Raw genomic sequence first — 26,624 nt, 5'->3', positions numbered from 1 at the left:
CTCAATGGACTGTCATAGTCCAACAATTGTCGCACACGAGTCACATTATTGTTGATTTTGCTGGTGTACGGCCGCCCAGAGAGCGTTGTTCGTCGTCAACCTCTTCCCGGCCCTCCTTCAAGAAGTTATATGGAAGAAGGGGCCGTTAGGTCTCAATTTCACCGAAATAGAGCTCTATTTCCAATGTAAAAGCCTTTAACCACCTCGAAACATGTGAATAGGATAGAGCAGAGTACCCGTAAGCATCACGAATCATATTGTTTGCCTCCTCAAAGGTTTTTTTCAGTTTTGCACAAAACTTTGTAATCGCGTAACATTGCTCGATGGTCGATTCCATTTTTTTCGTGCCCTTGACCTCCTTAAGTTTGCATTATTTTCCATTCAAAATGTAATGAAAGAGTGAAGCTCTCGGTGTTCCTTGGGAGTTTGGGTGTGAGGTAGTTGAATGAAATGACATCGTCACCTCACCTTCAGGGTCCTTCATCGAACAGTACGGCGCGTAAGATGCAAAATTAACTCTTCTCGGTCAAATGAACGTATTTCTAAATATTTAGATCACCAGTGGTATTTGGCGACCTCTGGTTTTACAGTTATTTTCATGCGTCGCAAAATTTTCCACCCCTTAGCCAGATAATTCATTACATCCTTTCATAATTAGTAAGATGGGGTATTTGTAATGAAAATACTAATAGTTTCTGTAAAAATTATTATCTTAAAGTTTTCACCGCCTGATAATCTCAGTAAAACGATCCCCCTGACATAATAAACCTAATTAAACGAAGTATGAAGACATAATATCATTTTCAAGTATTTAAGTCATATTTTGCTCTATTCTAAAATTAGAAATATTCATCTTGCTGGCCAATTGACTAAAATCAGAGAACCATTACCCGTCAACAATCTTATCCTTTAATGTGCGTGTGATGAAAATACGTAAAAATGGTATTCTATTTCGAAAGAAAAATCAATGCTAGGGAACTAATATTCCATTGACTGATTAGGTTTATCGCTTTACTACTTGATCATATTATGTACAAGATATGTTTATAACTTTACCTTGCCAGTATCAAAATTAGATGAGGTGTGAAAAATAACATTTACCTTCCATGCATAGATTTATGCATTTGTGTTACTCAAGTCAACCCATACGATCTAGAGTCCTTCCCAATTTGGTAACCTAAAGGTTGAACGTGCATCCTCGATATTTTTCATATTATAGCGGAGTACAAGGTGAAGTATCGGTAAATATTATTTCATGGCGTGACTGCACGTCGCAGCAGGCTCGCACCGCGCGGGCACGTCGGTGGTGAGTCTGGCCTTCAAAACGCGCCAATCGCCTGCGAGTGTACCTTCAGTGTAGACCTTGTTTTTAGTGGACCCCTGTCGAGTGACTCGGTGCGAGAGCAAAATTAACCATTGAACGATTGAACAGTGGCACGCCATAAAAGTGTGTGTTGGACTGGGGATTTCGGGTACATGGACATGACTCGGCAAGTATTCGAGGATGGAAGCACGCCTACGCCTCACCTCCCCTCCCCCTCCCAGAACTCTAAACCCTCCCCAGCAAATATTCAGTCTTACTTGAAGAAGGCCTCGGAGAAGGCGGAAAGCTTAAACAATTTACCATGTGAGTGTCCTTTTAAGTGGAACTATTGTATTTCTGTTCTATTGTGCCGTCAAAATCTTATATATATATATATATATATATATATATATATATATATATATATATATATATATATATAGTTCTGTCCCTCTCTTCCTTGATAAAGGTGGCAAAGACCACCGAAAATTCGAAAAATCGTGAGTCTCTTTTTTGTGTGTTTGTGTTTTTGTCTGTGTCCACTAGTGCTAAGTGTTATACATTATACATTATATATATACATGGTATATATATATATATATTATATATATATAATAAATATATACATACATATATATATGTGGGAGGAAGATACTACATAGGCTGATCCGTAGTATTTATGAGGAGGGAATCTGGCCGGAAGACTTTGTGAGATCAGTTTTAGTTCCTATTCCGAAAAAGGTAAAGGCTACATCTTGTGAAGACTACAGGACAATAAGTCTGAAATCCTACGCAGCTAAAGTTGCTCTCAGGATCATAAACAAAAGGATAGAGAGTAGGGCAAATGATTACTTAGGGGATGATCAGTTTGGGTTTAGGAAGGGTAGAGGTACGCGTGATGCCATTTTAGTAATGAGATTATTAATCGAGAGGAACGTAGAACACAACCAGGAGGTATTTGCCTGTTTCGTAGATTTCGAAAAAGCGTTTGATAGGGTGAATTGGGAAAAACTAATGAGTATATTGCAGAAATTAGGAATAGATTGGAGGGAAAGGAGGCTAATCCGCAACCTGTACATGTCTCAGACTGCTCAGGTGCGAGTGGGGAACGGGGAGTCTGAATGGGCAGTGTTAGGAAGAGGTGTGAGGCAGGGTTGCCCATTATCACCGTTGCTGTTCAACCTGTATGCAGAGGAAATGATTAAAGAGGCATGGGAAGAACTCGAGGTAGGAATGAAAGTGTGCGGGGAATTCGTAAAATCAGTTAGGTAGGTTTGCTGATGACCAAGCTTTAGTTTGTCAGTCAGCCAAAGGGCTGCAAGCATTGCTTAGTGAATTGGAAATCCAGTGCGACAGGTATGGGATGAGAATCAATATTAATAAAACCAATTTTATGCGATTTTCTAGAAAGAAAAAGGCTAAGCTTAACATTAAAATAGGAGGGCAAAACCTAGAGCAGGTAGAACAGTTTACGTATCTCGGAAGTGTTTTGGTCAAAGTAGTAGGGACGTCAGGAGAAGAATTGCGCTAGGCAAAGAGGCTTTCACAAGGAGGAGGGAGTTGATGAGAGGGACGTTGAGCAAGGATTTTAAGAAAATACTCGTAAAAACTTTGATAGGGAGCGCAGTTATGTACGGCGCGGAAACGTGGTCATTGAAGCAGGAGGATAGACTTAGACTGGAGGCTTTTGAAATGTGGGTGTGGAAAAGAATGGAGAAGGTGAAATGAACAGAGGGGAAAACAAATGAGGAAGCACTTGGTATGGTTGGCGAAGAGAGGGGTTTGTTGGGAGGAATCCTGTGGAGGCAGGAAAAGTGGCTGAGGGGGTATTGACCGGCAGCGGGATGTTGAAGACTGTGATAGAGGGGAGAATGTTAGGCAAACGAGGAAAGGGAAGGAACAGGATAGGGATGTTGGACGGGATGAAGGGAGGAAGAAAGTACTCAGAGATGAAGAGGGACCTGATATATAGTAGAGTAGGATGATGGATTTTGTGTTTTGTTAGGAGTAATAAAATGTTTGTTTGGTAGTTGTGTCCGTCCAAAAACCTACCTTAACCGGTAGATTACCTTAGAAATATATATATATATATATATATATATATATATATATATATATATATATATATAATGTATTGCAAATAAGAATGCAGAAGAAATTATTTCTTGCATGGGCTTCTCTGGCTTCCGGATCACCCTGTCAGGGTACCCATAAAGAAGTAGGAGGAAGTGAAAGCGCAGCATTTAGGTATTTATTGCTGTGGGGGATGGAGCTTGTGGAATGGCTTATATGATCCATTAATTCGAAGAGCGGGTGTGAGGTTAGGAATAAACCTTCACTTAGAATATCCGCATCCTTGGACACCACCCTAGTTCGCAGCGAGATAGTCCAGGGGTTGACTGCGCCCAGGCATGAGGTACTGAAGCGGAAGTCCTTCTAGCCTGATCTCGTGTTTAAATTATCGACGTTGTCAACTGACTTCATTGTGTGCGGGGGGGTGAGGATATACACCTTCCATTGCCGTGGCTGCTGCCGCCATTTGGGAGAGGACTCAGGGCGGGCATTAATTTCGGGGCTTCCCCCCGAATGGAGCTTCCCTTCCCCAGAATTTTAATTAAAGTGTCCCGGTTGGGCTGGAAATGGGCTGAGATGTGCAGTAAAATTATTCAAATTCCACGAAACCCAGAAGAACTGAAGTCTCTATCATATTTTAACGAACGAAACGTCGATGCATTTTTAATCATCGTTTACCTTCTAGTCCTGTTCGTACATAGGTCTTTGATGTTGAGATTTATTTATTTCTAATTAATATAATCGATTCATATACATCTACATAATAACCCGCCAGCCGCCAAAATCGCTGTCCGTAAGCGGTTGCAACACCCTCTAATGTGTGTAATAGATAAAAGTTTGTGACTGATTGGATTCATCAATTTTTAACTTGCCTTAATAGATGGTGTAGTATGGGATACATTCAGCAAGTCTCATGGGGTGTCCCACGGGGAAGCGTATCGGCGCGCCATTGTTCCTTTTGTGTAAGGTTCTCATGTGTACATTGAACTTCGTCTCATTGCGGACGATGCAGTGATATAGAGGCACATAATCCAGGCATGAAGATGGGGAATTAGTGCCTGCCTTATGACCTGAGTGCGATCTAAAATTGTTTCGAGTCATGGGAGCTTGGATCAAGTTTGAATAAATCAGTTTTGGTGCAGTTTTGTAGGAATATCACCCCAGAACATTTGCAGGGTACCGGTGACCATTGTCACGAGCGCAGAATCGGGAATATACCTGGGTTTTAAATGAACTAAGGACATGTCCTGGGTAAAACATATTCGCGAAATTTGCGGAATTGCAAAAGAAAAGTTATGGTTCATAAAATGGAGTCTTGAGTATTGCATTGAAAGGGCGAAAGAGTTTCGATATTTTACGTTGGTTAATCCTCAACTGGATTACTTTGCGAGTGTAGACTTAGTTTTAGAAGTAGATGAAGTGTAATGTTGAGCAGCTATATTTGTAAAATATTGTTATGAACGAGGCGGCATTGTCACGACACTAATGGAATAATGACGATCGAAGCTACTAGTTGACCGTAGGCTTAAATACAGGTTGAATTTACAGCGTATATTCGAGGCAGGGTACTTATCTGAGGAGCAGGCATTGACTTACTGTGGTAATCAGATCACGTAACTAATATCAGTTAGATAGACGTTAGAACGGATATTTTTAAAATGTCGGTTTTTCATTGCACCATTAAAAATCACAATAAATATAATCGCTGGCGCGATTGGGTTGATAAGAATTGTTTGTTTATATATTTTATGCATCTTGCTTTCATTTAAATCGACCTATCTGAATAACATTGTTCCCACATGATTTGAATCTCATCTCCTGTTATTGGATTGCTTACCATGCAGGTAACTTCTTTCTTGTTGAATAGCTGTGTTCGAGTGCATGATGGAACTGATATCTGTGTGGAGGAGGAGGTGACATGATTGCGTGCAGGGATCGGGGGTATTCAATTGTCTTAGTTGTCATGTCATTATTCAAAGTCCAATATATAGGCCAAAGTGCTGTTTTCGGACTGATGCAAAATAAATAAGTAATGGCGAGTCTTATGTTTAACAGCCCCCGCCACCCACCCTTTCGAGGTAGTGTAGATGTAATGCCTCATCGCACTTCCGTGCCGACGCCAAAGAGCGGTGCGTCGTGAACTCGGACAGGGGCTAGGCCTCTTGCTGTCTTCTGGTGTTGCCCTCGGCGCAAGGCCCCTCGAACGCACTCCCCCTCCGACCCCATCGAACGGGTCCGCAGTTGACTCTCCCTGAGGGGACTTGGGAGGTCCCTTTTGACCTTGGGGGGAATGAGGCCGGCAGGGAGGCAAGGCGCGTGGGGACGACGACCGTATCCATCCATCGCTACGCCCTCGCATTGTCGCCATTGTCATTGCTTTGTTGTCTTTGCTGTTATTGTTATCCTTATCTGTGGCAATGAATGCGCCTTCCTCTACTCCTCCTGGAGTTATTTTCGTGAAACCCACTTCCTTTTGGACCATGGGTTGGGACCCCGGAGTCTCTCTGGATTGGGAAGGCACTGGAAGTGCGAACAATACGCTAGCAACTTAGACGAGGGATGTTCAGAAAATAACGGGAATTTTAAATTTCGCGGGTTTGGAGAGTCCGATTGTCAAATATTTTGTTTATTATGTTGGTATACTTGCCCCTAAAGTATGATATATTATTCAGCTGTATTCATTGTTTACTTTGTCTGTTGTACAAACGAAAATTGCCGAGCTCATAAAAACACGTCTAACCGTAGAGGCGGCTGCCACGGACAAAGTATAAACAATGAATGCAGCTGAAAATATTGCCATACTTAAGGGGTATGCATACCAACATAATAAAAATAAATTTGACAACAGGACCCTCCAAACCCGCGAAATTTGAAAACTTCCGTTTATTTTTACTGAAGACACTTTCGTAAAAATTGGTGGAAAGCATATGAGTTTCCCGTTGGCACAGCGATGGAACGAGTCACCTGGTCGCCGCCATATTACACACAGGATACGCCGAGGGCACCGATGCATCCTTTGCCACCTTCTCGTGGCGGCTTGCACTTTGCAAGATGTAGATGTAGAGTTGCTGATATGAAAATGGCATTAACGAACCGATCTATGTAGAAAGACACATTTTAGCCTTGCTCGATTCGAGGCCGCAGCATGTTAGAAAGTATAACCTGCTCACGAGGTTACTCAGTTGCATCTACTCAGTACCCTGCAAGAGCTTATGGCGGGGGTTGTTAGGGCACCACCAGTAATTTGAAAAAACGCATTAAAAAGCCACAAATGTATACAATTCACAAACCAAACATGGTATGTATTCGTACAAAAAACCCTTACACCCCACACCCATGCAAACACACAAACCACCTGCTAACATACACATGAACCTATAAATATACCTAACCTCTTTGCAATGTTTTAAAATTGTTAAAATTCGTAAATTATATGTTTTTAATGTTTCTAAAATGACTTCGGTTTCTTGCTATTATACTTCCTGATTTTTCAGGGAAATAATGAGTATTTGTATCTATCTGTCCTGGAATCTATCTCCCTTATTTTATCTTTGTGGCCTGATCTACCTAAGTAGTGTTGGGCCATTATAATTCCTTCAGTGTCATAGTTAAACTCGTTTGTTCTGAACCTTTCTAAAAGTCTAAGTCTCGCTTGTTCTCTCCGCACTTCAACTGACTCCCAGTCTAATTCCCCTAAAAGGCCTCTCACACTGGTGTTCGTATTATAACAGTGTACACCACAAACAAAATGACCTTCAAAAGCACTCTTTGTGGCATGTAGAAATAACGTTCCTCCTCAACGCGCATGCGCAGGTTTGAGATCGTTACATTTATCCAGTGTATTTTGAGAAGCGGAAGTATGGAGACGTATTCTAGTGCTATGTCAACGCGAGTTAAACAGCGTGCTGTTGTCGAATTTTTACCTGCTGCAAAAGTGACTCCTACTGAGATTCATCGTCGTTTAAAGGCTCTTTATGGTGACGATGCTGTCAGAGATCTATTGTGAATCTATGGGTAGTAAAATTTCGTGGTCGCAAGCCTGGCAAAGCCATAATTGTTGATGACTCACGTAGAAGACGTCCGATCACTGCTAAAGACGATAAACATCGCAAACCCGTCGAAGATGTCATTCAAAATGACAGGAGAATCATTTCTAAAACGTATCGAAAACCATATTGGGATATCCGAGGAAGATGTTTGTCGTGTTAAAGGCAGCCTGGCGCCAATAATCTTGCAAAATGACGACGCTCGTCCACACACCTCGCGCGCAACTGGAGAGCCTCTGCGGAACCGGAAATTTGAACCGATTCCACTCCCTACTTAATCACCCGATTATTTTCCTCAACTCAAGAGACACCTCAAGGGTAATCATTACACCCCGGACGATGAGGTGAACGCAGCTGTCAAGTTCTGGTTTCGAGAAAAGTGGGAAGAGTTTTTCAGTGACGGAATGAAAACACTTGTTACACGTCGGGAGAAATTTGAGCGCCTTAACTGTGACTATGTTGAAAAATAAATAAATGATTTTGAAACTTAAGCATTGTACTTGAATGTACTTGTTGCCCGATCTTGCTATTTGTTTTTGTTCGCGCTCCACAAGCATGTGAGCATTACCTTTCAGCCTACCCTCGTTTACGGAAATGAAGAGGGAGTTTGTTGTAGGATCAAATTCTGGGTTTTTTGGAGAGACATGAGAATTGCAGAATGAGTACATTTATTTTTGAGCGGTCAACTATTTCATCTTTTGATCCGTATCCTCGGACACGTTTGTTGTAACTGTCTCATTTCAACTCGAATCGTTTGAATTTAATAATCTCTGCGGCAGCAGTGCTTCACGATTCTCGTGTTGAGTCCGGGGGTGGGTTAGTTATTATTCGTTTTATCTTAAAAATGGATTTCATCGTTGAATTTTGCCCCATGGGCATTTATCCGTAATTTATTGCATATTTATTTGATCGGGACACTCGGATTGTATATGCAAATTGAAGAAATAATGACTCTGGCCTATGCGAGAAATTGGTTCAATCGACACCCGAGGCACCCGGTGGTGATAGCGCTCCAAATAGATAAAGTAATCGGGCTGACTGCGTGTTTAGCGTTGTTGATTTTTATATTTCATTTTTGTGTCGAATCCATTTGGCCAATAGTTGGTGGTGCAAATAGGATTCTCGATTTCTTCACTGTTGTTTTAGTGCTGCGATTGAATTCCCGTTTTTGTTTGATATTTCTTCGAACAGCGCTGCTCTTTGGGATATTTCGGAATAATCGTTGATACTCGTAAATGTCCGAGGATTTTCTGAATGGATATGAATTTAATTGTTCATCGGAATAATTCGGTTTTAAATACTTGTTTTGCACAATATCTTTACAAATTTGCATTTTGTGAGGGTGTAAGTATTTTTTGTGAAATATTAAACGGCATTTGTGTAATCATCATGGCAACTCATTTCACCGTGATTAGTATTAGTTGAAATTCCATGAACCGCTTTTAATCCGTCCGAATTCCAGCAGTGAATCCAGTCTTCGTTTATAGTCCTGACCATATCCTGGATTCCCTTAAAACGTTCTTCAGCTAGTAATAAACCCATTACTTAGATAATTCAATTTTAATAATTTATAGTGTCGTATTTATATTCGATACCTCTACAGGAGGTTTATTTTCCATTTTAATGACCAGTGAATTCAAATCTTCCGTCTTCCTTGATGATAATTTTTCGGGGAAAATGTATCAATTCCTTAAAATTAATAAAAAATTAGAGACATTTTGCATTAATTTTTACCTTAGCCTTCATATTCATTTAGCACCTCAATGATTTTCATTTTCATTGAGTGTCTGTGACAAGCACTTAAAAAATTAGAATTCATTTGAAAGAATCCATGGGGAAACACACCGTAAATGAGTTTCACAACTGTATACGAGGATAATTCGCGTTGCCATAGCACTGGAACACGTCTCGATACTTCCGCTTCTCAAAATACACCGGATGAATATAACGACCTGAACCCTGCGCATGCGTGTTGAGGGGGAATGTTACTTCCACATGCCACCAGGGGTGCTTCTGAGGGTCATTTTGTTTGTGGTCTAAAAGCACGTGTGTATTAGTTTTCAGCCTTTCCCCGTATTTTAAGTTTCTCCATTATTTATGGCCCTCTGCAAGACTTTCGTTTACGAGAGAGAATCTGGTGTACCAAAGATTGTGCTCACTGTATACGCGTGGTTGAGCCACGGCTTTTTGGCGAGCCGTGGCAAGCAATCAAGCAGTTCGAACTCTCGTTTCCATTTTCCGGCGCCCGGTTTCTCTTCCGTAAGCGAGCATTATGAGAATGGTGTGATTGGCCGCCAGGGGCTCTTCCAATCGGGTTGCGATTCATTCATTTAATCATTAAAGGCACACCGCGTACATTTTTTATCGTGTTCACTCTCCATTTATTTTATTAAGCATAGTTTAATATAAAATTTGTTTTTTTTCTTCAGGACACTGGCATCGGAATGACCAAGGAGGAAATGATTGACCACTTGGGGACCATTGCTAGATCCGGGTCAAAGGTAAGAAGGATTTTGACGTAATTGAGCGCGTGAAACCAGGATTTGAAGGAGAAAGGTCGTTTCTCACCCCATGATAATTTTTTAAGGGCCGTTAAGGGAAAAGGGTATCTCCCTTAGCGGTCCTTAAAAATGTTATTCCACCAGTATTTTCCGCCCTTTCTCTTATCTCCTCACTCTCTCGTCTCGTTTAATTTTATCATGACTGCTTATTCATGGATTGCAGAAAGGATTTGAGCTGTCCCTGACCTTACTTCCGGGTGTGTAAAATTCTTTCCTCAATTTTGTATGGAATCTAGTTTGTACGTATTTAATGGTATTCTGGTTAAGATTTTCTTTCATTTCAATGTCAAGATTATTCGATTCCGTTAATTTCATTATTGGAGTCTCTGTAATCTCCTTCTCATTTCCTAATTCACTTTCGAATTTTGAATTCATCCGTCTCATGCCTTGAATGCCCAAGCTGAATGATAGGCCGAAGGAAAAAATATTTCATTTCAAAACGGTGGACAGTACTCGACGATTTTGATAATTATTTTGCCTTTTCAGAAAATATTTATCTGCTATGTTTAAATTCGTAATTGGCTTGCTGGAAAAAATGATCTTGTTGCTAGGGGAACTGAACAGCGATTGTTTTATGTTTTTAGAGTAAAATATTTCAATAAAAGAATAATTTTCCAGATTTCATGGATAAATTAGTATATCCCGTGGAATGCATGAGAAAACCAGTTTTCCAGATTTTTAGATGGAATAGTATGATTTTTAACTGTTAATAATTGCGGAACTCAGGTGCTAAACACATTTTTAATGTGTTTAGTACTGGGAAAACATCTCTTTGTTACTTTGAAAATAACAATTAAGGGATGTGATCTTATCTGCCGTCTTGCCGAATTTCGTAATCGCCAATGGGGTTATATTAAAGGAAACACCGCTTCAGTGAAAGTGTAAGATGTAATTCCCCCGACGTGGCGCGGGGAAATCCCAAGCAGGGATAAAACCTGGCTTGAGGGAATATTGAGAGGCAGCGTTGACATTTTTATATTTATATGAATATACGGTTCCCCTCCTCACCCTCATCCCCACTGATCCCTTATCCATCCCACCTGGTGCATGTGCCCCCCACCCAACTAAATTGTGGTGGATGGCGGTGTATTTATGTAGATATAGGGGAGGGCGTTAGCTGGGTGGGGGCCAAGGACGGAAAGGAAAAACGTTGTGCGAATATTGAATTAGGCAGGAATAGGCAAGCAATTAAGAAGGAAATATTATATGCCACGAGGGGGGAATTGCTTTCGACGCGGAGATCGGAATTTACGGTGGCTAGCGTAATCGCTTCCCAACCAGAGGGCCCGGGTTTGAATCCCCGAGGTGACAGAACTTATTCAGTGGCATCCCGATCCCTTCTTGAGGTGCTTTGTGGAGAGCACGTTGAGTGATTATGCCGTCCGTCCGGATGGGACGTAAAACATTTTGACTCCTTGGCGCCTTTTGTAAGGAGTAGATCAGTGCCGGCATCGGGTTTCTCTATCTTCTATCCATCCCTAATGGCGAAAATGACCTCTCGTGCCACCTCCCTTAATAACTACCGCGACTCTACTGATTCTTCCTGCGATGCGTAGAAGATATTCGTTAGAGACAACCCATATCATTCCCTATGCAGGTAGGTTGATTTTCTATCGGTTCGTATCACGTGACATCACACATACGCTGACTACCGTCACGCTGCAGCGTCACGGTGGGCCGCCCCCTCCTCTCTCTCTCTCTCTCCTCTTCCCCCTCAATCGTGTTACGTCATTCATGGATGGCGTCCTCCGGCGCTATCGCATCGACAGTTAGGGTGCGCGCGGACTAATGAAAGCGTTGGCTCCCTCTGTGTTTCTCGTGCCAAATTAAATTCATGCGAAGCATCCGAGGAACTCTGGGAATTTACGACCCAGCGCACTCAGGTTCGCTGCGTTACTCGAGTGGATTTGAATTCGCGGACCACTTCAAGAGAAGTGGGCGATTGCGGGGGGGGGGCGAATTACTCACGCACCCTCCCTTCACGCAGGCACGCTCGTTCATTTCGTCGCCGAACGGGCGTCCTCCGTCGGGGCTGACCAATTCACTCCTAACTCGCGCTCATCAAAATTCCACCCTCCCCACCCCACTCCGCCGGGGGGCGACGCTACCGGCCCCCCACCCACGCCACAGCGGAGCGCTCGACCCAAGGGGGGGGGGGCACCGCGCCCCCCGCGATGCGTGCGTGCGACGGGGTACGCTTCTCCAGTTGGGAATCTCGGGGTGGTAGAGGGAGGCGTGAAAAAATTCCCCGGAAGTCAATGCTTTCGGAAGGACAGACCTTTCTATACTCGACTCGAAATAATCCGATGTGCGCATTTCCCCTAGCGCATGGCAATTTCCTTTTCTATGATGGCATTCAGGTTCAGCAATTAATAATTGACGGGGTTAAACTCATTCAATTACTCAACAATATTTAAGGTTTATCTGAATAAATATGTCCCACCTATGCAAATGAAATGTAGGAATACACCCGTAATTATTACCTCTTACGGTTCATTTTAAACTCTTTAGTTTTGAGGAAACTCGTTTTCCTTAGGAATGACATGAATTCGTCCGTCATCGGACACTTTGAGGAGGTGGGGGCCCCGCGGCATTCGCCCTTGCCGGCGGCTCGATGCTTTGGGGTGGTTTGGAATACCGATTAGGATGAACGAGGGAGTATCGAGATGGGACGCGTTCAAAATAAGTCGGAAATTGCCGGTCCTCAAATGGTAGGGTTAGCTTCTGGATAGTTAATGATTTAAGCGATTGTCCAGGGAAAGTTAGGTGGCGCAGTGAAGGATGAAGCCGTTGATAGCAGTTCCTGTAATGGCTGGCCATTTAAAACCCCCTGCCAAATACCCTCGTCCGTGTTGTGGGCTAAGATGTTGTATGGAGGTTTGATTTCTATCGTGTAAGCAACCTGCGTTCCCGTTTTACATAAATTGTAATTCATCAGTCGGCGTTAGTACTTATTTTCCAATTTTGAGAGTTACATTAGTGGTGTTCCACTGGTGCTGAATGTATTTTATTTGTTGAGGAGGGCGATTCCAAGGTGTCCAACGACTGCTTTGTCCCTTGGGATGTCGTAAATGCAATGTTGGCGATGCGCAGGGGTCAAACGTGGTCATTTGGGGAGCGGTAAAAAAATACTCCGGAACTTACTTCATCTCCATACGTAATAGGCCGCAAGCCGCCGTAAAGGGCGAGTGGCGGGGGTTGTTAGGTCACCAGTCATGCATTCATAGTCACAATTATGACACAAATATCGATTTGATCATGCATTTGAAGAAAGTTAATCGCACGAAAGAAGCGACTTCCGTGCAAACATATTCAATCAGAGGATACGTACCTATGTTCAAATCATGCGGGAGGAGTGTTTGGGTGTTTTTAAAAATTCATGCAGGATATCGACAAAGTAAGTACGCTGACAATACTAATTATCTCAATCCAACAATTTAAGAGTGCGAAAATCATTCACTTTGACCGGGATTCGAACCCGGATTCCTCGATGTCCGACCGAGTGCTTTAGGTGATCGCTATCGAGGATTTCTCGAAGGCTCAACTGGCTAAAGCACTCGGACTGACATGGAGGGATCCGGGTTCGAATCCCGGTCAAGGCCAATGATTTTTACACCCTGTCATTGCTGCATTGTAAGGCACATTTAGCGGATCACTCCGCCAAAAGTTACCATCGTGGCATCTCCCTCAGTTTCTCGAAACTAATTACCTCCTTCGCGACTGCGGTTACATCCATTTAGATCTCTCTCTTATGGTACGAGGAAAAAGAACGACATTTATAATCTATCCGTTCCGCTATCTATCTATCTCCCTCATTTTATTGCCTAGATTATGCGATCTACCATGGTAAGAAATTGATGAAAAGTATAGGAATGACTCATTAAACGTTGGATCAAAAAGTCCATTAGTAATTTGTAGAAGTTTAGCAAGATGTTATCATTACTATTATTCCTACATAATGTTTGTATATATATAGTATATACATATATATTTTCTTTTTCATTTTTGGTTCCCTTAGCAACGAGCTGCAAAGACGGACGACCAATCCTGTTAAGTGCGCCCCCCAATGAGTCCGTAGTGAGAGTGATAACAAAGCCCTTTATTTCGTAATTTTGAAATGAGCAGGTCATTAATTAGTCTGTCACTTCGAAGATTGGTTGTTTGCAGCCCTCCATTCTCACTTATCCAGGGCCGCTTATCTCACACGTCCCCTTTCTTACCCATCCACTCTTTCGTTCTGAGTATTCGTCGCTTTTGTCATCCGTCGAGCGACCTTCCCGTCTGTGATGTTCTCAAAAGAAATTCCACCCTTCGCCTCTTAAGGTCCGCGCCCGTTCCATAATGCTCTTCTCTACCGCATCGATCTCCATATGACCTTTTCAACCTCTCCTCCGCGCTCCCTCATTCCCAGGTTTATCTGCCCGTTTCATCTTCAGTGTCCTCAACTTGGTTTCGAAATTGCCCATTCTTCCACGATCTTCTGTTTTCATATTTGTCCACGCTTATGTTTCCTGGAGTTGCGTTGAGATGGGAGAGCTTTTCATCTGTGAAACTCCTCGTGTATTCTTCGGCACCATATTACCTGCAGTGCGGCATTTCCCTCACTCACATTGTAAGATGAAGTACGTTATTGTAAGTGTGTGTATGCATCCAGTTGGTTCCCGAAGACCGTAATCGCTGATAATCTTCATCGCATACATTATTCCTGAACGACCTCTTTGTGAACACTCCCCCGTTACACTCGACTGTCACCCTTGCGTAAGGTATTGTTCGAAATCCCTTTCACATGCGGTCAGGTAAATCCATCTTAGTGTCGAACAAACAGGTATTTTATCAATGATAAACAGATGTAATTAAAGAGAACGGGGACATTATACTTTTGCGATGTACATATTATTTCAGGATGAAAATGGGGCAATGTCATCGCATATTTTAAAATCCTGTCTGCTTATATCGTGCTTATATTGCTCCGATTCTCACACCGAGCTGCGGAAGATTGCCCGTGAGCCAGGCGGCGTGTCAGCTATAATCCTGACAGACCTGCCACATTTATAGGGTTGAATGAAATGTTCATTTCCACCGTAAAAAAGATATCCTTCTCTCAAGGGAAAAATGCATTGCAATACGAAAACATATTTGGCTTAATTTGATGCAATATTACTTTTGGAAAAAACCATAACGAAATCATTATGAAAAAAACGTCCAGTATGTACGGGTATTGCATCAAAGTTAAATTAATAATAGATTTGCAGCATAGTGTATAGCGAGCCCTTGAATCTGCCTGTCCCGGTCTCTCTCTCTTTCTCTCTCTCTCTTTTGAGGCTTCCATGTAACTCAACTGACTACCGCTGTGATTTTTCCAGGCGTACGCTTGCGGTGTTCTCGTAGCAATGTTTCGACAAAGATGGCAGGTTTTCTCCGAACGTTTTTCCAAATCCTCAAGTGACATTCGCTCCCATCCATCCCTGGTACTTGACGCGAAATGCAGAAGTGAATCGGTGGAATACCCCTTTTTTCTTTTCACATTGCATTTTCCTGCAACCCGTCTTTTAATTAAACGTGGTTTCTTTGTAAGGTCGACCCGGAAATTTTTGTGTAATACTTGCCCAATAATTGCCGGCCCCGGTGGCGGCGAGGTAATATCCTCGACTGCCGACTCAGAGGTCGTGGGTTCGATTCTCGCCTAGGTGGGGTTTCCTGCACCTTGGGCCGGGGTGCTTGTGATTGTCTTTCATTTATGTATATGTATAGGGGTTAGGTTGAAGAAGGGACTCTGAAGTCACTATGTCGCCCCAATAAAGTCGTGAAATAAATAAATGAATGAGAGGATTGATGTAGGCCCAACTGCAAGTATTTGACCCGCTCTGAGATCCTTAATGCGACTCGCTTTTTTCGGATCCTCTTGTGAGTAGAACGGTGAAGACTTTTTGGAATATTCGCATTGGCGGTTGTCTGCGAAGTTGACGCTCGGGTTTTTTTTACGGATCCTGGGACTATTACATGCTAACCGCTGACCTTTTCATCCCTTCTACACGGCGCCATATAGCCTTGAACCCTATGTTACAAATTGCCAAAACTCGTTTTGTTTTGTTTGGCCTTTCGCCCTTTCAATCTCCTTGCTTTATTTTCCATCCAAAGCGCTTATTTTATTTCTTCTTCTGACTGGCATGTAGCATACCAGTTATTCCCCGCGGTAGGATTTTAGCATCCCATTGTCTGTCAAAGTATCTATTGCTTTCTGAGAGATTCTACGTTTCCCCAAAGTATCTTTTTTGTCTCCTACGTATATATCCCTAGAGCCCAACCCCCCATCATCCCTACTACTTCTTCATTTCTTTTTCTCTTCAATCAATTTTATTTCCATATTTTTCAATTGTTCTCCATAGGCAGAATTTTCATATTTGGGGAGTTCGGATTGTCCCACGTCACGCTCTCTCAATTGGTATTCTCCAGGGTATTGGGAGGGAAAAATGATCCATTACGTATTGATCGGTTCGAAGGATAATTACCCGTTTTACTCATACGAGGTATGCCCAATAAATACGCGAACTGAGGCCATAAAAACTTTATTTTGCATAATTTTGTCTAAATCCATATTTTTCTCTTCGTAGTACTCTCCAATCGTTGCTATGCGCTTATTCCATCTTCTATTCCACGGTTTAAAGTGCCCTTGGAGTTCCTCTTGGCAGTTACGCTTTTTAGTTTTCTCGTCGTTTCTTGCTTTGTTGTGTCCTATTGTATCTTCCCAGTGATATACCCTCATCACATTTTTGCATTTTGGGAATAGGAAAAAGTCGCAGGGGGCGAGGTTTGGCGAGTAAAGAGGATGATCAAGGATGGAGACTGAATTTTTTGCCAGAAACTGGCGAACAATCAATGCTGAATGTGCAGGTGCACTGTCATGGCGAAGGATCCATCCATCGCCTTGAGGTCGCACGCGACGCACGCGATCTCTCTCGAACGCTTGAGAACTCTACGGTGGAACTCAGCATTTACTGCATGTCCTTCTGGAAGACATTCATGATGAACAGCACCTTTGACATCAAAGAAAACCAGGAGCATGAATTTGATTTCGATCGGCTTTTTCTTCATTTTTTGTTTGATTTAATCCAATTGAAACCGGATGTTTTCTTAATAAAGCGTCATCACTTTTAAACAGCTGCTGTCAACATTTCAGTAATTTCGTGATAACTATTATCACACTTCACCAAAACACTTCTTTTTTCTTCGCTCCGTAATTTCGTCAATGTCCATTTCCAACAAACAGTAAAAACAAGGACAACAGAAACTAACATAATTAGCACCATACGCACAGCTCGACGATCCGCCCAGCACAGCCGGCTCATTGGGTCTCAGGCAACTAGCGCCGCTAGTGGGTGGGGCTATAGTCCGCGTAATGGCTACCAGATTGCACCAGTTCGCGTATTTATCGTACGTATTGCGTATCTACATCTACATCAATACCCTGGGAGCCACCAAAAAGGTATGTGGCAGTTGTATCGAAGTTTACGTCGGGAAACTGTATTTTCGTGTTTCACAGCTTCCCAATCTGGAATTTTCAACGATGTAGGGATGATATGGAGCTGGTGTATCGCGTGCCATCGACATTTCGGGGTTGGTGTACCGAATAATTAGCGCTGAGACAGATCCCACCTTCAGTATGCTGCCGGTGTATGGGATCCTCATGAGGTAGGCTTAATTTTGGAATTATAATTAGATCGAGTGCAACCTACGAGGGTCATCCGGAAAGTAGTACCCGTTCGTGAAATAAAGACACAAAAGTAAATATTAACAAACAAAAAATTTTATTTGAAAGAGGATACTTTAAACTACTTCTCAACATAATCTCCAAGCAAATTAAGGCATTTGTCATAACGTGTGACAAGTTTCTGTATTCCTGCTGCATAGTCCTTCGCCGCCAGCTCATTGAGATACGCGAGGGACCCATCTTGCACAAATTTTTGCATAATGCAGATGGTGTTTAACAATTTCATGAACAATTGTTCGAGAAACATTGGGAAAATGCTCACAGATGTCATCAATTGTGACGCGCCGATCGTTCCTCACGAATTCGTCAACTGAGCTCACCAGTTGGTCTGTAATGACAGACGGTCTCTCCGAACGCTCATCGTCGTGTGTGTTCCCCCTCCCCATGTTGAAGTTGCGACACCACCGCCGAACAGACGACTCGTCCATTACATTGTCTCCATACACCTCCTTTAATTGGCGATGAATATCACATGGGCGAACGTTTCTTGCATTGAGGAATTTAATCACTGCCCTCACTTCACAACTGGCAGCGTTCTCAATTTTTTTAAACATTGTAAACAATCACAGAAACAACACAGGCAATGCTAGCGTCACGCAACTTGGCTCAGAGAAGGCAGACAAGCCACTGAAGCTATCTGACCTCGTCCAGCGGCTACTCGCGTCGTCAGCAATTCATGCGGCACGAACGGGTACTACTTTCCGGATGACCCTCGTAGAACAGCTATTTCTGTGATACGTTGTTATCAACTAGGTACCAGTGTCACGACACCAATGAAAGAAATTGGATCTGCATCTACACAATTCCTCGCAAGGGCGTGTGGCGGGGGATGTTAGGGCACCACGCGTTAACTAGAAAAAACCCACATGCAAAACCAGATCATGTTTTTGGATGGAAACCGCTAGTTGACAGTAGTTTTGAATACAGGCTTAATTTATTGCGTAAATTTGAGGCAGGTAACTTATCTGAGGATGTCAAAGGCATACTTATTACCGACGCCCACTTACGATGGTAGATCAGATCACCAACTTAAAATCAGGGAGATAGATAGTAGAAGGGATAGTTTTAAAATATCGTTTATTCCTCGTACCAGTAGAGATGAAAATAGACGTGACGGCAGGCACGAAGGAGATAATTATAATCGGTAGTGCATATGCTTGCCGATACCCTGCGTGATCTTTCCCCTATTCTTCTTATTCCATGCACCCATTTTCAGCAGTTCTACAGCACGATTTTAATACACTTATCCTTTAATTAAAAATTGTTGAATGGAAGTACCTTCTTTCGTGTGACAAACTTTGTTTTGGCGCATGATCAAACTAATATTTGTGTAGTTGTAACATATTCCCAGAAACTGCGGTTGATGTCCCGACAGTAACTTTCAACGGAGTCATCCGATGTGTGCGCTTTGCAATGCAACAATTGCAGAGTGAATGGAACTCCGACCGGGATTCCAACCTTGATTCCTTGCTGTCCGTCCAAGTGCCAGTCGCAGCATCTTGTTCCTTTTAGCCCCCCAGAATTTCGGCGTGTAAGAGGACGCCTCGATATCTAAACTTGAGGGACATCGAGGGATCCTGGCTCTAATCCCGGTCAAGGCGAATTATTTTTACGCTGTGAAATTATGGCATGTTAGAGGTGACATGATTGGGGTCGTGCATTCGTGGCTGGTGACCGAGCACCCCCCGCCACACGCCCAACGGAGTATCGTGTAGTGTTAGATGTACTCTGAAATTATAAAATGAACGTACTTACGGTCTTGAAGCAATGAAAACGGGATAGCCGGGACCGTAAACTTGATTGGCGCAAAGTTGAAAGGAGGTGGGGAAAAAACTAAGTTACAAGTAAGGGGAAGGATAGGGAACACACGCAATGGGTCACTTGGGTGTGTTCCGTAAAATCCGTAAAAATACGTATACGGGTAAGTGACCCGCGTGTACCAGAATCACCCACTAAAAAGTCAAAATAAATAAAAAATAAGTATTAAAAATTAAAGCAAACTTACAGCCTCTCGATCCCCAGGGTGTATTAAGGAATAACAGCACTCCCGTAAATCGCGTTTCCACACACCCACTCAGGGTTTGTTAGGATCCCTCCTATGGCAGTGACTCGCCAGTCGCACAGATGCAAGCCAAATGATAAAACAGACGCCCGCGCGCTTTCGCTCATTCGCTCAATCGCTCTGGTGTGTTTCATCCAAAAACAGTGACCTTTGCGATTCACAAGTACTCACTCTTCCAGGGTTTACCATGATTCCTCCTAAGCAAAGGACCCCCGTCAATCACAATACAGAAGTAACAAACGAAACGGAATGGACTTACGAAATCACTCGGGTGTATCAGACCTGTCACTTTTTCTTAAACACACCCAAGTGACCCATTGTGTGTTCCCTGTCCCACCCTTTACTTGTAACTTAGTTTTTCCCCACCTCCTTTCAACTTTGTGCCTATCAAGTTTACGGTCTCGGCTATCCCATTTTCACAGACTCACTCTGTCTGTCGATATCGAGAAGTCGCAATTGGGGACCTTTCGATGCCAACATCATCCTCAGCGACTTTTCTGATTATTGTGATTCGGCGATCATTCACAACCATTTCTTTCACTTTTTCATCGGTCGTTGATGTGCTGGGGCGTTCGTCATCTTCAACGTCTTCACCGCCATCTTGGGAAAATGCTTATAATACCACTCTTGTTTTACACATAGCAGACTCACCATAGGCCTTTGTTAGCATGTAACATACTATTTTACACTTAATATTTCATTTTTTACGCAAAATTTGATACAAATTCTTTTATCCCTTTTTTGTTATCAAACGAAAATCGCCGAGCTCATAAAAACACGTCTAACCTTAGCGGCTGCCATTAACAATGAATATTATTATTTGAAAAAATGAAAATTTTATTATACTTTATGGGCATGCATACCAACATAATAAAAAAATATTTGACAATCGGACTCTCCAAACCCGTGAAATTTTACAATTCCGGTTATTATTAGAACGCACATCGTAAGTCGCCATTGCTCGCGACTGTAATGTGAATGCCTTCCTCGTATTCCACGGACGGCGCAATGCAGAGAGGGCGACACTTAGGCGATCCTCAGGCCGTGTAGTGCATTGGCGACCCCCAAGCGTCGTCCGCATCCCCCCTCGCACCCCTTGTTATCCACCCCTCCACTCCCCCACCACCCCGAAGGGTGCGTCCTTCGTGCCTAGGAATCTCCCCCTCCCCGAGGAGCAGGGGGACGCCAGGGGGTGGGGGGGGTTCGGAAGCCGACTCTCACCCCCATTGAGGCGAGCGCTCCCACATCAGCCCTTGACGCCCGCCGCACCCTCTGCCCCCCCCACCCTCCATGCCTCCCCGCCCCTTTATTCCTTATTGTCATCACGCAGACCTCCCCGAAACTCCCTCCCCCGGCCCCCTCTCCTCCACCCTTCCCTCCTCACCTCCCTCGCCTCCTAATGGCAAACCCTTACAACCGCCCCTTTCCCCAACACTCTGGGCCTCTTCCCCAATTCGCTATGCCTTCGCATCAAGTGATGCCCTCGGAAGCGTGTGCAAACTCTTAGACTAGTAGAAGTTCCCGGGCGATTAGTAATGACGGACAGAAGCTAGAGCAGGTAGAAATATTTTACCATCTTTGGAATAATTATGGACGAAGATGGTCAAAGGAGTATGGACGATCAATTGGGAAGTGATCGGATGACAGGAACGTGGTGAGGGAGGATGTGAAGAAAAGATTAGGGATAGCTTGGTGCGGGGAGGAAACTTGGCCGTGGAGGGAAGAGGATGAGAGAGGAGATTGGGAGGCCATTAGGATGCGGGAGTGGAGATGGGCGTACAAATGAAATGCACCGAAGGTAAAATAAAGGAAGATGTGTTTGTCATTGCAAGGGAGGAGGATAGGTCGTTTGAATGTAGTCAAAGGAGGTGGAGTGGGTGTGTTTTGATTGGTGACTGAGCGTTGGGGGTTGTTAAGGAGAGAAGAATGTCACACATGTAGTGGGCAGGGGAGGAAAAAGGAAGAGGTGATTGGGAGAAGATAGACTAGCAGGAAGCATGCGAAGTCGAAGAAGGGCTGGTCGCCCGAGCCTTAGAAGTCTAAAGCGGCGGTTAGTTTTTGCGCATATTCAAAACTTACATTGGATCTACATAACATTCTACAAGCCAACAGGAAGGCTTGTGGCAGGGGGTGTATCCACACCATACATGAACAGCACAAAAACAGTCATATTCACGCACCGTGCATGAGAAACAAGTAATTGTAGTTAACCTTAACCAGTCATGAGGGATCGAGATGGTGCGCGATGGTGGTTAGTGTTAGCTTTCCACCCAGAGGGCCCGGGTTCAAGTCCAGGCGGTGTTGAATATTTTTAGGGGTATCCCGATCCCTCATTGTGGTGCTTCGTGAAGGGCACTGTGAGCGAGTGCGCCGTCCGTCGGATGGGACGTTTAGCTGTGGACCCCTTGGCGCCTTTCGTATAGAGTAGGCTAATGGCGCCAAATGACCTCTGCTGTCGGTCGCCTCCCCTAAATACTACTACCCCATGAGAAAAACGCGTGGATCTCCCTTAATGGCAGCCTGTGATGTGCATTCGAATTGTGAGTTTTTTATTAACGTTTTACAATAAGAATATTCTCTGTATGTATTAGAAAATTATGGAGGGTTTAACCCGGTCGCTTTAAAGGCGTGCGATATCGAAAGTGTGAGGTTAATAGCAGTGAATCTATAACCGGAGTTTATTTAAATGTGTTGGTTGACTTGGATGGGAAATATTTTGTAAAGGATAGCCTTAAAAGTTTAACAAGCCGCAAATTATAACGCCCATAACGGGTGAAAATGTAAGGGGATGTGTTTATCTGAAATTCGAGTAGATTTAAGATGCATATAAGTGTCGAACAAAATGTGTTATCCGTGGGTAGGGATAGGTTTAGCAACTGGCCATTTGCACATTGTTGGTGAGTATATATGTGATCGCGGATTTATTTCCTCATACAAGGCATTACTGTTAAATTTTAATTGATTGACAAGCATTTGTTATAAGAATGAATCCAGTTTTTTAATATACCAAGTTTTTTTTCATTTTTTGGGATCAATACGTTATCTTTTTTACGCGCTTACGAAAAAGCGATCGTTCATTTTAAGGAAGTGTGTAAACGCAATTGTGCATCTTATGTTTTTCGTTTTTTTTTTAGTTTTTTTAGTAAGCCGCCACCACCACTATGGTGAATGGCAGGGGGTGATTACACACCAGAATACCCTTGACCCAGAACACCTTTTCCTCCTAGCGGTCGGACATACGCTATTTTATTCTGATCCCCTATCGTTCGTGGAAATAATGAAATCTTATATCTATTCGTTCTATACTTAATTTCTCTAAATGTATTAACATGATCTCGCCTACCGCAGTAATATGGGGGTAATAATACATTTTCAGCATCACTGCTAAAGAGACTCCCTTCCAGTTTATGCCAGAGATTCAACCTGTAATTTAACCCTCGCTCCATAGAGTGATTCATGTGTGGCCTTGGGCAATGAAGGGAAAATAAATAATCATCCAAGCGGACGAATTCAACTCCAAATGGCCGTTTACCAAATGCGCAACGCCACGCAGCGTATTATTATGTGAGCAATAGTGAGAAGGTTCCATGGCGTTGACTCGGAAGCATTAATTTAATCCCAGGATTAATAATAGTTAAGGGAATAGCAAATTATCATCAGATCGAATCCAATTAGTGGGTGCACGTCATAGATGTAGCGGGCCTAGTATTCGGGATGAGATTGCTCGTCCGGTTGACACGGCCAGGCTAATGGGTCGCGGATGCCGCTCATTCGCGCCGCCGTCGCCAGGAGCTCTGCCGGGGCATCGCGAAGGGCGGGGGAGGGCAGTTGTCCTGATGGACCCCTCCTCGCCAGTGTCGCCCCTGCCCGAATTTCACTCGCGAAACAGTGCGGCCCGATTACCCCACCGGGTGCCCGGGTCACCACCGCCGGGGCAGCGTCGAGCGACCGCGTGGCGTCCCCACGGGCGGGCGTCGCGACGCCCCGAAACGCTCGTCGTCGTCCGGCCCCCCCCTCATCTCTCCAGCTCCCGCATCCTCTTCCGCCCCCTCATCTTCTTAAGGGCAGGGGGTGTAATTCCCGCCCTTCAACCCCCTCCGCGACCCCCTCACCATGCTAGATCGATACGTCAGGGTGGTCGAGTGGGGGTTCCGCAGGGTGGGTGGGTGGTTTGGAGTGGGAGGGCCCTGTGGTGTTGGTGCGGGGTGAGGGATGAGATGAGGAGTGTGGGTTTGAGAAGGCGTGGGATCCTGGCGGTGGAGGGGAACTCTTCCAGTACGCAAAAATGTTCAGAAGGAGCTAATCATTTGCTTTGTGCTACAAAGAGACGGGTAGATGTGCATATAAGAAGAGGGAAAAGGTGCCCTCCCATCTGCTCGATAAATTCCTCTCGGGTCTTCTTCCGCCGGAGCAATCAAGTTCCCTCCGCCGCAGACGTTTCGACGAAGAGAGTCTGTCCGTCATCGAAACGTCGGCGGCGGAGATGGAGGGAGCGCCAACCGCCCGGGGGGGGGGGGGGGGTTGGCGGCGAAAGGAATCAATCCATGAAACGACAATTAAATTTTTAATGTCAGTGAAGAATTTGAAGGTGCGGTGGTGCTGTCTGATGAGTGTGTCCGCGGAGAATGCGTGCAGAGTGATGCTTATAGCGCTGTGGGCAACGCTACTCACGGGGAGGACAGGGGTCGGGGTGCGTGCCCGGAAAAGGGATGCCGTGTGGTGATGTGGGTGGAGGGGAAGGTGATGCATGCACTTTAGAGGCAGATTCGTGTGTAGCAACCTTTCAAACGGCCGTGGATGAGTAATAAACATTTAAACAGCTGACTGCAACAGTTGACAGGCGAGGGAGGATCTCGAAATCCGATTACAAAAGCGCGCCGAGTTCATGGGAGGATCATGGAGCGCTTGGGATATGTCGCGGCTATTCTCTTCATTTGCCCCGTCGCGAGGATCTGATTGCATTCATTCATAAATATGGGGGGGGGGACGTTTTATCAATATACCACAACATTTAAATACTATCGTCATTTGATTCACAGGAGAGCATTCTAACTATCCTCTGTCGCTATTTTCCCCTCTGCAGGATGTTTCGTAGAAAGTAATTGATGCTGACACGTTGTACTCTCGACTTATTTATCATGGGGTACAACGCGAGTTCCATCTCTGTAGCGTCCGACATCAGGTCAGTCTCTGTATTTTAGGTCATGTCTTCCGTTTGTGGACGTCTGATCGTTGAGACGTGGGCTACATGATGTAATAGATAACAGGAGGGTGCAATGGGTTTACGTACATAATTGTAGACAATGCTGTCTCACTACGTCGCAGCCGAGCGCTCCCGAATGAAATCTTCAAAAACTTTCTCCTATCTCTGCTGTTATTTCTAGAGAGCTGAGAGCTCTTGTCATCCTTTCTCCCGTGTATGATCGGCGAGGCGTATTAGTGTTATTACTTGAATAAGTACGAGGGCAGGCTGAAAGGTAATGCACACATGCTTGTAGACCACAAACAAAAACAATTGGCCGGATGGGGCGAAAAGTATATTAAAGTACAATTCTTAAGATTCAAAATCATGTATTTATTTTCAACACATTCGCCGTCAAAGCGAATACATTTCTCCCAACGTGTGACAAGTTTTTTTCATTCTGTCATTGAAAAACTCTTTCGACTTTTCTCGAATCCATGACTTGACAGATGCTTTCACCTCATCTTCCGAGGTGTAATGAATACCCTCAAGGTTTTTCTTGAGTTCAGCAGAAAAATAAAAATTGCAAGGCGCAAGATCGAGGGAATAAGGTGTGTTTTGTTTGTTCTCGTCGGTGAGACGGCCTGGTACCCATCGTACCAACGTCGTATCGTATCAACAGATTTACTGTATACCAATTGTTCAATAATGAAGCCAACACGTTCCATGGATATTCCAATATGGAATGCGATACGCTCTTTAGTAATTCGCCGGTCATTTTGAATCAAATCTTCGACGAGTTTGCGATGGTTAATCGTCTGTGGTAGTGATCGGACGTCCGCTGCGTGTTTCATCGACAATTATGGCATTTCCAGGCTCACAACCACTAAATTTTACTACCCATCGATTTACAGTAGACCTATCAACAGCATCGTCACCTTAAACAGCCTTTAAACGACGATGAATCTCAGTAGGAGTCACCTTTTCAGCTGTTAAAAATTCGATAACAGCACGATTTTTAACTCGCGTTGACATAGCACTAGAACACGTCTCCATGCTTCTGCTTCTCGAAATATACTGAATGAATGTAACGACCTCGAACTTGCGCATGCGTGTTGAGGGGGAATGTTACTTTCGCATGCCACCAGGAGTGCTTCTGCAGATAACTTCACCGTGACAGGTCATCACTTCTTTCGTTGCGTTTCTCATTTTTACTTTTCCCATGCCTATTTATAATAGGAAAATCATTGTTTGGTTTAGACTTCGAAATTTGACTCCCAGAATTCACCGGAAATTATCTTGAAGGTCATCGAACACTATTTAACTATTCTTTTAATGACTTTCATGATAGAAATCTTATGGGCACTATACAGGAGAGTTTATGATCAACATTTACATTGAAGCTGGTTATCTTCTGGCGCCTTATTTCAACGTGTGTTAGGGACGCCTGTAATAACATTTTTAAAAAGGCTAGATATCTTAGAACCATACTAATGGAGGCACAAAAAATACAATCATACAGGGTGGGACATCTGATAACAGTGTGTAATGAAATTGTTTCCATTTTCCGTGAAAAAATGAAAAAAAAACTCATTAATCATTTACATTTCCATAATACCCAGCAATCCA

The 26,624-nt window shown here is 43.7% G+C and overlaps 1 protein-coding gene across 1 annotated transcript in view; it reads left to right on the top strand.

The window, feature by feature from the left end:
* Window positions 1-26,624, top strand: part of Trap1 (TNF receptor associated protein 1) — a 531,360-nt gene that overhangs the window by 307,609 nt on the left and 197,127 nt on the right. Inside the window, exon 5 of the mRNA XM_071596655.1 lies at window positions 9,852-9,923. Coding sequence (XP_071452756.1) covers window positions 9,852-9,923 — 72 coding nt within the window. The remainder of the gene's footprint in view (window positions 1-9,851; window positions 9,924-26,624) is intronic.

This window comes from Hetaerina americana, unplaced genomic scaffold (genome assembly GCF_022747635.1).
Source record: "Hetaerina americana unplaced genomic scaffold, ioHetAmer1.1.p SCAF_8, whole genome shotgun sequence".
NCBI classification, from domain to species: domain Eukaryota; kingdom Metazoa; phylum Arthropoda; class Insecta; order Odonata; family Calopterygidae; genus Hetaerina; species Hetaerina americana.
The sequence above is the reverse complement of the archived record's forward strand: the minus strand, read 5'-3'. Positions and strand labels throughout refer to the sequence as shown.